Source organism: Tursiops truncatus, chromosome 19 (assembly GCF_011762595.2).
Source record: "Tursiops truncatus isolate mTurTru1 chromosome 19, mTurTru1.mat.Y, whole genome shotgun sequence".
Lineage (NCBI taxonomy): Eukaryota > Metazoa > Chordata > Mammalia > Artiodactyla > Delphinidae > Tursiops > Tursiops truncatus.
The window spans coordinates 35,092,476-35,105,390 of record NC_047052.1 but is presented as its reverse complement, the minus strand read 5'-3'; the positions used below and the strand labels follow the sequence as shown (position 1 = coordinate 35,105,390).

Genomic DNA, 12,915 nt, shown 5'->3' with positions numbered 1-12,915 from the left:
AATTTATATGTATTTTTCTTTTGTTATTTTGGTTTTAATGTCATATCTAAGAAGTCATTGCCTAATCCAAGGTCATGAGGATTACTCCTACATTCTCTTATAAGAGTTTTACAGTTTTAGTTCTTATATTTAGATCTATAATCCATTTTGAATTAATGTCTGTATGTGGTGTGAGATGTCAGGATCCGCCTCATTCTTTCACTTGTGGATATCCAGTTGTCACAAGCACCATTTGTTGACTTCTTTTTCCATGTAATGTTGCCCTTGTGGAAAATCAGTTGACTATAAGTGTAAGGGTTTATTTCTGGACTTCCAACTCTACCACTGATCCATATTTCTATCCTTATGCCAGTACCACACAATCTTGATTACTGTAATTTTGTAAAAATTATTGAAATTGGGAAGTGTGAATCCTCCTGATTTGTTCTTCTTTTGCAAGATTGCCTAGCCCTTCTGGGTCCTTTTTACTTCCATACAAGTTTTAAGATCAGCTTTGTCACTTTCTACAAAAAAGCTAAATAGAATTTTGATAGGGATTCTGTTGAATCTGTAGATCACTTTGGGGAATATTGCCATATTAATAATATTAATTCTTTGAATCCATGAACGGGGGGTCCTTCTGTTATTTAGATCTTCTTTAATTTCTTTCAACTTGGTTTTTGAGTATATGTCTTGCAATTCTTTTGTTAAATGTGTTTTATTCTTTTTGATACTATTGAAGAAAATAAATTGAATTATTTTCTTCAGTTCTTTTTCAAATTGTTCATTGCTTATGTAAAGAAATACAAATTGATTTTTGTATATCAGTCTTGTATCCTGCAACCTTTCAGAACTTGTTTATTAGTTCTAATGGTTTTTTTAGTAGATTCCTTAGAGTTTTCCCATGTACAAGATCATGTCATATGCAAATAGAGATACTTTTACTTTTTTCCAGTCTGGATGCCTTCCCCCCCGACCCCCAATTGCCCTGGCTAGAACCTCCAGTACAATGATGGATAGGAATGGCAAGATCTATTCAGATTTTCTATTACTTTTTGACAGATTACTTTCAATAGTTTATATCTTTCTAGAAATTTTCCCATTTCATTTAGATTATCAAATTTGTTGGCATACAAGTTTGTTTATAGTATACTCTTATTTCTTTTTTATTTCTGTAAGGTTGATAGTAATGTGACCTGTGTCATTCCTGATTTAGTAAGTTGAATGTCCTTGTTTTCCTTACTCAGTATGGCTAAATGTTTGTCAATTTTATTGAACTATTCAAAGAACCAACTTTTCTTTTGTTGATTTTTCTCAATTGTTTTTCTTGTCACAGTTTCATTTATTTAAGGATTATTCTCTAATCCTTCCTTCTGCTTGCTTTGTATTCAGTTTGTTCTTTTTCTACTTTCTAAAGATGGAAGGTTAGTTTATTGATTTGGAATTTTCTTTAGTATATGCATTTACAGCTATCAATATCTTTATATGCACTACTTTAGCTGCCTCTCATAAGTTTTAGTAACTTATATTTTTGTTTTTATTCATCTCGGAATGTTTTCCAATTTCCCTTGTGATTTCGTTTTGATTTCCCTTGTAATTTAGGGGTTAATTTCATATTTTTGTGAATTTCCAAATTTTTAAAAATTATTCATTTCTAATTTTATTGCATGGTGGTCAAAGATTATACTTTGTATGATTTCAGGCTTTTGAAATATAGATATTTGTTTAATGGCTTGCTTATGGTCTACCCTGGAGAATGTTTGCATGTGCACTCGTGAAGAATATGTATACTGCTGCTGCTGTTGGATGGATTGCTCTCTAGGTGTTTGTTATGTCTAGTTGGTTGATAGTACTATTCAGGTCTTCTATGTCCTTGCTGATCTTTTCCCAGTTTTACCTGTTACTGAACATATAGATATATTTATTTATAATATATAGATTATCTCTATCCATGTATATCTATAGATATAATAGATATCTAGATATACTCATGTAAAGAGATTTATTGTAAGGAATTAACTCATGTAGTTATGGAGGCTGGGAAGTCCAGAATCTATAGTGTGGGCCAGCAGGCTTGAGACCCAAGGAGAGCTGATAGTGTAGACGAAGTTTGAAGGCAGTTTGCTGGAGAATTTCCTCTTGCTCAAGGAGGCCAGTCTTTTTGTTCTCTTCAGACCTTCAGCTGTTTGGATGAAGCCCACCCACATTATGGAGGCAAACTTACCCAAGGTTCACTGATGTAAATATTAATTTCATCCAAAACACTCTCCAAGTTGACACATGAAATTAATGATTGCAAATAGTATGTAAAAACTTAGTTTCAACAAGCCCTCCTTCCCTCAGCCCTCTTTTGTACCATTTTTCTCATAGAAAATACATCTCTATACACTGTAAGCTTATCAACACAGTAGTATATAGTTGATTCTCATTATTTGCAGTAGTTATGTTCTATAAAGTTACAGCAAACACTGAAGTAGCAAATACTGAATTATTGCTCCTTGAAGAAATACAGGGTTAGCTTCCTGCAAGCCAGTTTGTCATCAATCAGTACATAACCTTGTTTTATTTGTGTTTCTGTTTAAAGTTGCCTTATTTATATATTTAATATATATTGTTGATTCATTAACATTAAACTCATGACCATAACCCTATAACTCACGCCTGAATGAAGCTATCTAACACACGTATTTTCTCCGTAAGGCACATCATGGCCTTCTTGCTCACAGGAACACTAGACAGCACTTCAGCACTGCCTTTCGGGCTTTTTAAAGAGCAGAATAACTAACAAAAAACACAAAAATGAAAACCTGGAACTAAATAGACTTCAAGGAGGATCCTTGCTTAGAATATGAGAATTAAAATAAGGCAGAGCATCATGTTTGACCTCAGCTGGAAATATGCACCTTGGGTGATGTGCTATACCATGTCTGCAAACGACTGCAGAAGCACTACAAGTATTAATTTTGGAGTTACAAATAAATTCTAGCAAGTAGGTGAATTTGCAAATATAAAATCCATGAATAATGAGGGTCAGCAGTAATTATCGTTTAATGAAGTTTTTTGAATCAGATAAGAGAACATAAAAGTCACAAACAAAAATGCATTATATTGTCTTTTTAAAAAATTTTATTGGGGTATAGTTGATTTACAATGTTGTGTTTCAGGTGTGCAGCATAGTGATTCAATTATACATGTATATGTATTCATTCTTTTTCAGATTCTTTTCCCATATAGGTTATTGCAGAATATTGAATATAGTTCCCTGTGCTATACAGTAGGTCCTTGTTGGTTATCTATTTTATATATAGTAGTGTATGTATGTTAATCCCAAGCTCCTAATTTATCCCTTCCCCCTTCCCATATACTGTTTTTTATATTTACTGATGTAATTACTTTCATTAGTGTTCTTTTTGTGTGTATTTGGATACAGTTTAGTGACCTTTCACTTCAGCTTTTAATATGTCTTATAGTGTGGTCTGCTAGCTACAAATTGTTTCAGTGTTTTTTCTTTTTTTTAAATCTGGGAATGTCTTAATTTCTCCTTCATCTTTGAAAGATAGCTTTGTTGGATATACAGATCTTGGTTGAGTCTTTTTTTCTTTCAGTATGTCCTCTTACTGCTTTCCATCCTCATGGTTTCTAATGCAAAGTCAGTTCTTAATCTTATGGAGGGTCCCTTGCACTTAATGAAAACAGTATTTTCTCTTGTTGCTTTTAAGATTCTTTGTCTTTGTCTTTTGACAGTTTGACTATGATGAGTGTAGGTATGAATCTCTGAGTTTACTTAGGGTTTGTTGAGCTTATTAGATGTGTCAATTAATGTTTTCTAATGTCCAGTAGGTCCCTGTGGCACTGTTCATTTCTTTGCTTTTTCCTTTCTGTTCCTCAGATTGATTAATCTCAATTGACCTATCTTCAAGTTCATTGATTCTTTCTTCTGCCAGCTAAAATTGCTAGTTAGCCCATCTAGTGAATTTTTCATTTAAGTTACTATATTTTTCAATATTAAAATTTCTATTTGCTTTTTTTATGATTCCTGTCTCTTTATTGATATTTTCTATCTGTTAGAACATTGTTTTCATAGTTTCTTGTAGTTCTTCAGATGTGGTTTCCTTTAGTTTTATTTTTTAATTGTAGTAAAATACACTTAACATAAAATTTGTCCTCTTAACCAATTTTAAGTGTACAGTTCAGTGGTGTTAGGTATATTCACATTTTTTTTTTTTTTTTGCGTTACGCGGGCCTCTCACTGCTGTGGCCTCTCCCATTGCGGAGCACAGGCTCTGGAAGCGCAGGCTCAGCGACCATGGCTCACGGGCCTAGCCTAGCCGCTCCACGGCATGTGGGATCCTCCCGGACCGGGGCACGAACCTGTGTCCCCTGCATTGGCAGGCAGACTCTCAACCACTGCGCCACCAGGGAAGCCCTATTCACATTTTTATGTAACCAATCTCTAGAACTTTTCTGTCTTACAAAACTCTATACTCATGAAACAGCAACTCTCCATTTCTTCCTTCCTCAGTGCCTGGCAACTATCATTTTCCTTTCTGTTTTTGTAAGTTTGACTAATCTATTCATCTAATATAAGTGGAATCATACAGTACTTGTCTTTTTGTAACTGGTTTATTTCACTTCGCATAATATCTTCAAAGTTCATCCGTGTTGTGGCATTAGTTTTTTTGAACATATATATAATAGCTGGTTTTAAATCTTTGTCTAAGAAGTTTGACATCTGGGCTTCTTCAGGGACAATTTCTGTTCACTATTTTTTTTTTCTTTTACTGATTTTAGGCCATAGTTTTATTTTGTTTTGTTTTTTGGTTTTTTTTTTTGCGGTATGCGGGCCTCTCACCGTTGTGGCCTCTCCCGTTGCGGGGCACAGGCTCCAGACGCGCAGGCCCAGCGGCCATGGCGCACGGGCCCAGCCACTCCGCGGCATGTGGGATCCTTCCGGACCAGGGCATGAACCCGTGTCCCCTGCATCGGCAGGTGGACTCCCAACCACTGTGCCACCAGGGAAGCCCCTAGACCATAGTTTTGTATTTCTTCATGTGTCTCATAATTGCTTTGTTGAAACCGAACATATATAATGTTATAATTTTTAAATATATAATTAGATTTCCCCCTCCCTCAAGGATTTGTTGGTTTGTTGTTGTTGTTGTTATTTGGTTTGTTTCAGTGTTTTTCCTGGTCTCTTTCTGTAAAGTCTGTATTCTTTGTCATGGGTGGCCACTGAAGTTGCTGCTTGTTTAGTGGTCAGCTAATGGTAGGACAGAGATTTCCTTAAGTGCCTGAATCAATAGGTCTCCCACTCTTTTCCAAGGGGCTCTGTGCTTCACTTTTGGGCAGAGTTTATAACTCTACCTTAGCCTTTGCTTCCTGCTTTTATACAGCTTCAGTGTCTGCCAGAGGTGAACTTTGAAGCCTTTCTCAGATTTTTCCTGATCATACTTAGAGTCCTATACATATATATAACCTAGATTCCTAGGAATATTTCAGAGCTTTTCAAAAGCCTCTATGAATATCTCATCACCCAGATTTTTTTCTTTAAGTTTTTTGATCAGCCTCTTGTTAGTCCCAACTGGTAGCGGTGCCTCAGGCAGCTGCAGTGTTAAACAATTGCTATCGGTTGTTTTTGACAAATGCCCTGAGTGTAGGGCTGTTCACACAGAGTGTTCTCTGAGTCAGGTCAAATAAAGATAAATCCTGAGAATTGAGCCTTTCCAAGGAACTTTCAGACAGGTGGGTGACATTCTCTGGGGATGTGGCTTCTGGGGAGCTCTAATCTTATTCTGCCCCTTATAGGGGTTGCTAGGCAACTGGTTTTCACAGCTATTGTGGTTGTGAGGCTATTAGTTTTCAAGGCTACCATGAACTTGGGAGAAGAGGAGGGAGTAAAGCAAGTTAATAGACCATAAAGCTTGTTATATTTACTGAGATTCAGTTGTTTTTCTTGAATAAGAAAACGTTGCGGTGCATGGGCTTCTTATTGAGGTGGTTTCTTTTGTTGCGGGGCACAGTCTGAATAAACAGCTCGTTGCAAGTTAATTTCTAGAATACTGAAAAAGTTGATTTTGACAACATTTGCCAGTTCTCATTGCTTTTATGGAGGAGCAGATTTTCAGACTTCCTCAGTCCCTCGTTCTAAAAGTGCATACTCATACATTTAGTTTGAATTCTGGGCTTAAATGATTTCATTGCTTCTGTTCCTTTTATTTTGATATATTTGTTGTTCAGATGGAATATATCTTCAGGTTACTTTCTTTTAAGGATTTGTTTATAGGTTATGTTTTGAGGCCCTTTATATTTGCTAATGTCTCTTTGTTGTCTGCACCAGTAATCCCCATATGTTTTGTTCACATATTCCATCAGTTAAAATTTTTGAAAATATCTCTCTCTATGATATAAATACATATATAATAAGGGTGTATTAGAATGCTAAGGCTGCCATAACAAAAATACCACAGACTGGGTGGCTTAAAAAAACAAACAAATGTATTTTCTCACTGTTCTGAAAGCTAGAAGTCCAAGATCAAGTTGTTGGCAGGTTTGATTTCTCCTGAGGTCTCCTCCTTGGCTTGCAGATGGCTGCCTTCTCAGTGTGTCCTCGCATGACCTTTTCTCTGTGCTTATGCATCCCTGGTCTCTCTCTTTCTTCTTATAAGGACACCAGTCATATTGGACAAGGGCCCCACCTTTATGGCCTCTTTTAACCTTGATTACCTCCTTAAAGGCCCTATTTCCAAATATAGTCACATTGAGGGGACATAGTTCAATCCATAACAAAGGATAAATATGTAATATAAACATAACATAAATGTACCATTGTACTAATGTTAGATATTTATATGTACAACACACACAGAATAAATTTTTTAAAGTAAAGTAATTATTTTTAGTGAAAACAATGTATTCTAATTAGATAATTGTTTTTACTTTATAATGTGGCTATCAAAGCTTATTCCAGAAGTAAAAGTGTCAACTCTTATCATTTTCTTGTTGTTCACATCTTTAATGATACTTTGCAGGAATTTTTTTAAACACTTCATCCATCCATTTATATTCTGTAAAAACAGTTAATCAGGCACACATGGACTGCAGTTGTGCTATAATTACATTTAAAGCAGATGAGTGAGGGCCCCACATCAGCCTGGTATGTTATAGGATTTCTACTCTTCTCTATGAATATCTCATGTGTATAACATGTATTCCAAGTAAGGGCATTACTTCATTTTGTATATTAAATATTTTAAAAACCAATTTCTTTCTAGTATTTATAGATACATAAAGATGAATATATGTACTCATATTTTCTACTTGCACTTTGGTGGGTTATTCTAAACATTCCACTTTGGTGACCACTGATCTAAACACAAAATACAGATGTAGTCACAATTGGGTAGTTGGTTCACAGATGTTCACTTTGTTATCCTTTGTAACTTATGTGTTGTGGCATGTATTCTGTGTAATAAAATATTTTTAAAGCATTTTAAAGTAGTCATAAGTTTGCTTGAAAATTCTGTAGCTGTTATCCTAACATTCTGTCATTTATTACTGCACACGAGGAGTCTAAGGCTTTTCAATCTGTAGTGTTGAGTCTTCTAGAATATTTTCTTGGTTATTTCTTTAATTATATCTGATTTTACACTTGCTGAGACCTCTTCTTTAGTTATATCAATTATCTGTGAATTAGATATCTTTATTTTTTCCATATATTTCCCCTACATAGCTTTACTGCCTTTTTCTGCTATGCTCTGGACATTTTTCTCAACTTTGTCATCATCACTGATTTAATTTCTATAGTATTTGTATGTGGCTTCCAGAGTTGATTTTAGTTACTTTATTTTACTTTATTTATTTATTTTTACTTTTTGTTGTGGAAAATATCAACCATAACAAAAGTTGATAAAATAGGATAATGAACCATAAAACTTATAACCTACCTTTAACAATTACCATCTCATGACCAATCTTATTTCATCTATTCCTACCCATTCTCCCTCATCCCACTCCTATTTATTTTGAATCAAATTCCAGACATCATATCTTTTCATAAATATTTTAGCATCTATCCCTAAAAGATATAGACTTTTAAAAAGTATCACCATACTATCATACTTAAAGATGACAGTTGCCACGTCATGTGTAATAAGTGGAGTATATTCCTGGATTGCCTACAAACATCTGTAGTTCTTCTTTTGCCAGAAACTTACTGAAGAAAAATTCTCAGCGTACACCTCTTCCCAGAGTTTATCCCACCTCTGACTTCACGTCCCTAAGAATAAAATGTCATATCACAGCTGTTTCCGTTCCTAGTCATACTCCGTAGGTAGGAATTATAGTTTCAGGTTTATGTAGAAATACCTTTTAATCAGGAGAAGAGAAAAAACAGCTCTGGTCATTCTTGGAATCTGCTCTTTTATGTGGGCGAGTTGGAAGGCCATGGAAGCCCTGACTCTGAAGTTTGGGGGAAAAGTGGAGGTTTGATGGCTAGAAGGTTCTGACTGTAATTCTTGTCCCTCCATGAACTCACCAGTTTACCTTAAGGTTTCATCTGAGTAGTGGTTCCTAGAAATGCTTTTTATCTGGCAGACTAATGATTAGTATTTCTGATGTTGTTTAAACTCTACGTATCTTTTTGTATTTTCCTAAACAAAAGATGGAGGTAGGCAAATTGAGCATCACTGATTTTCTGTCCTCATAACCTAGGTATCCTGTAATACACTTTAAAAGACCTCAGTCATAACTCAGGAACCTTGCTTTATTAATTTTTCTACTTTTTAAAACCTCAGTGTCTTTTTTTTATGAATTCATTTATTTTTTATTTATTTACTTTTGGCTGCGTTGGGTCTTTGTTGCTGTGCACAAGCTTTCTCTAGCTGTGGCGAGCGGGGTCTACTCTTCGTTGCGGTGCGTGGGCTTCTTATTGAGGTGGCTTCTTTTGTTGCGGGGCACAGTCTCTAGGTGCACAGGCTTCAGTAGTTGTGGCATGCAGGCTCAGTAGTTGTGGCTCACGGGCTCTAGAGCTCACACTTGGTAGTTGTGGCCCCTGGGCTTAGTTGCTCCACGACCTGTGGGATCTTCCTGGACCAGGGCTTGAACCTGTGTCCCCTGCATTGGCAGGCAGATTCTTAAGTACTGCACCACCAGGGATGTCCCAAAACCTCAGTGTCTTAAAATTTTAAGGGAAAAAAAAAATTACTTCACTTGAACAGTAACATATCCAACATGTATGTATTAAATTTAATTATAGCCATTAAATGATAGATTTTTATTTAACTAGACAGTGGGTTTAACTAAGATTGCCATACATAGATAAACAGTTTTCAGGTAGTTGGTAGACAGTAATATTACACTTAACCAGTTTATGCTGAACATGATTAGAATTGTCTTTGATGACTTGAAAGTAACATTTTTATAACATTAAACATTATTAAGTCTTGTGAAAATATGAATAGTAGAACTTTCTAGGAATTGTATTCTAGATACACACTGAGTTGCCAATAACGATGAATGTTTAACAAAAGTTAAACATTCAAGAGTTTTCAAGAGTAAAGGGCTTCGAATTAACTTGTGGATATATTTAAAAACAAGTAAAACTTTAGAAAGGGAATCAGAAGCAAGGAAAAGATAGTTATATAATAAAATTGTGAGTGGTAAGTATTTTAGTCATTTTGCTTCCTTCTTGCCTGTGCATGTCAACCCTATTTATATCTATACTAACCTAGTCTAAGTGAAAGTGGTAATATATTGAAGGTTAGAACATGTGGAAGCCACTCATTGCCTTCTTTTAAGTCCAGTGTAGGCCTCTTCACTGCGAGTGCCTATGACTTGGAGCATTTGAACAGTAATCTAAGAAGATATATTCTCCTTAACATACAATTGTTCAACGTTTTAAGAACCTAATTGGTAAATTATCTCATTTATCCAACTAAAATATTTTTAAGAGATAGTAATATTTTGCTCATTATAAACAGAAAGGTTTTACTTTTTTAAAAACTGTTAGGGGAATTTCCTGGCGGTCCAGTGGTTAGGACTCCGCGCTTTCACTTCAGGGGGCGTGGGTTTGATCCCTGGTCAGGAAACTTAAGATCCCACGTGCCGTGATGCAACCAAAAGAAAAAAAAAACCTGTTAAAGACTTTCTGATAATGTTTGAGGAGGAATATACTAATTATTATTTTACCAGTTACCTAAGAATTTCAAGATGCTGTACAGATTTACTTAATATTCCCATAGCAGGTAAGAGAGGGTGTGTTACCAAGAGGGAAACTTGTTCTGCAGGATTGATAACTTATTTATGGCCACACAGTGAGTCATTAGTAGATTTGAGAACAGCTTGAATGGCTAATTTTTGCTTCTTTGTGCTTACATATGTTCAAAAAATTTTAGTTTTAGTGTTTAGTTTTTAGTGTTAGCCCCATATTTCCCAAACTAACTGTATTGAGCAGAAATATCATGTTTTAATTTATACAGCTTTCTTTTGGAACTACTGAATCTGTTTAAATGTTTATTGTTCTCCCACAGGTGTTGGATCCTGAACAAAACCATAACTTCACAGATCATTATCTAAATGTGGCCTTTGACCTTTCCCAAGTTCTTTTTATAGCTACTGCCAACACCACTGCTACTATTCCACCTGCTTTGTTGGACAGAATGGAGATCATTCAGGTGCCAGGTACTTGATTTGTAAACAAAATCATTATTTTGTTAAATAATGATTGTTAAATAATGATTTTGATCAATAAAAAGCTATTTCTTGCTTTTCTGAGCATCACTCTTTAAAACTGGTCAAGCTGTGAAGTTTTGAATAAAAAGTTGATTTGCCAGTGTATGATCTTCAAAAGTTCTGAATCTGGCATATAAACCAGCTTTTATATATTGTAGATTCAAAGTCTACAAAATTTTGTTTGTTTTAACCATGACAGACAAGAGTGTATGTACATTGTATACAGCATAATACTTTCGGTTTTAACTTAGCATAAAAGAGTGATCATTTTTATGCAAAACAAGATATTCTTCTTTGAAGCAATTTCTAAAATTACAGATAAAAATAATTTCTTTTCTTTAAAGTCAGTGTCTAAAACACAAAAATAGGTCTTTACATACCCAGTGTAGCTTCCTGTCTATCAGATTTTGAAGTTTTTACCATCTCTTGGAAAGTAATCATTTATTCTTGTTAAGAAATACGTCCTAAAACTTTCTCTTTATTACAGCTGGCCTCATTTTTATATAAAAGTACAGGGTGCTTTTAAATTCTTCTTCTTTATAGTTGAATCTGCCAAGTAGTTATATACTTTTTTTTTTTTTTTTAACCATGTCTTCTCCTTCACTGGAGTGTGTAAAAAAAAGTCCTTTAGTTACTAACACTAAATAAATCCCAGTGTTTTCACCTTATTTAAATTGCTCAGAATTATTTTTCCCTAGAAGAGATCAAATGTCAGTGGGTATTTTTTAAAATAAAAATAGAGTATAATCTAAATATATATTTCATATTAAACTGAAATATATTTTCACCCTCCAGTAAATGATAATTGGATTTCTTAGTTATTTGCGAACCCTGCAGGTCTCTGTATTTAATTTTAAAATATGGTGGAGAATTTTAAACTTGCTTTGTGCCTATTTATAACACTAAAATAAGTAATGAGATCCAGTTGCCTGGAAACTCCAAATCAAAATCCATAAGATTTACTAACGTGAAGTGAAATAATCAGGGCAGCTGCTGCAGAGGTGGACATATGATGCCACCTTCTTCTGCAGTTTTGGTTATCCTGTCTTCTAGCATTTCTGATGTTTTTAATTTCCTTTTTCTACTCAAAAGATGCCTTGTCAATTCATCTTTTTAATTTTTGCTTGTTAAATGGAAAGGGGCAATTATTGTGGGGGACATTTGTTTTAAAGACAAAGTAAATTTATACTCGTTGAGGCTTTTAAGTAGCTAAGACCACGAAGTCTTTTAAATATATAAATTATATGTATAATTCCAACATGTAAGGAATAAAACTTTTATAGGGAAGTCTTAGTTTCTGTTTTGTTTGTTGCTAAAGTTTATAGTCGGAGTTCAGGAAATAGCTCCTTTGCAGCTCTTCCCTTGAAGTCTTAATTGAGGTCTCTGTTGTTGCTGCTGTCAGTTTTTTCAATTATGTGTCAAATTATGCTAAAGAAAAGGGATGTATTATTTTCCTATTAAATAATAAAAGCTCACATTTGAGTTAAGGAGGTAATTATCTCTAAGTTAATGAAACTGAGATTTTTTTCTCTTCTTTGAGAGATACATCATTAATCAGAAGACTTTTCAAACACTGTGCTTACTTAGTAAGTGCTTATTTTGTTTGTGAAAAAGTTGGAAATTTTAACAATTATTGATTGGAGATTAAATTTCTTTATTCTGATTATAATCTTAGTTGAAGTCATACTTAAATTCATTCTAAATCCAAGATCCATTGCATCTGTGTTGGATTTATTAATGAAGCATGGCACTGTGGAAGCAATGTGAATAATCACAAAGCAAAATCGCTTCTTTTCCAGGGTATACACAAGAGGAAAAGATAGAGATTGCCCACAGGCACTTGATCCCAAAGCAACTGGAACAACATGGGCTGACTCCTCAGCAGATTCAGATCCCTCAGGTTACTACTCTGGACATCATCACCAGGTTAGTCAGCCGTCCTGAGGCTTCAATAATGTTCAGATCTGAAAACGAGATTCCTATTTCACTGGCAACTCACAGCATCCATTTTTCTCTCTCCAGCAGATTCCCAGCAAGCATTTCCATAACTATTGATTTACACAGGGCTCTGTATTAGGCAGAAATTCACAGGGAAGGCATTTAGAGTATCTTCATAGATAATTAAGGACTTCAGTTGAGCCAGAATTTCAACTTTTCCACTGTTGCAGTATAAGGGATTAATTTGATAAATTTAACAACCAAAAACAT

General features: G+C 34.7%; 1 protein-coding gene across 3 annotated transcripts in view; it reads left to right on the top strand.

The window, feature by feature from the left end:
- LONP2 (lon peptidase 2, peroxisomal) overlaps positions 1–12,915 on the top strand; it is a 102,281-nt gene that overhangs the window by 48,380 nt on the left and 40,986 nt on the right. For all 3 annotated transcript variants that reach the window (XM_073795648.1, XM_019932467.3, XM_004311607.4), the window contains 2 exons: positions 10,506–10,656; positions 12,507–12,633. In XM_073795648.1, the coding sequence (XP_073651749.1) occupies positions 10,506–10,656; positions 12,507–12,633 (278 nt within the window). The remainder of the gene's footprint in view (positions 1–10,505; positions 10,657–12,506; positions 12,634–12,915) is intronic.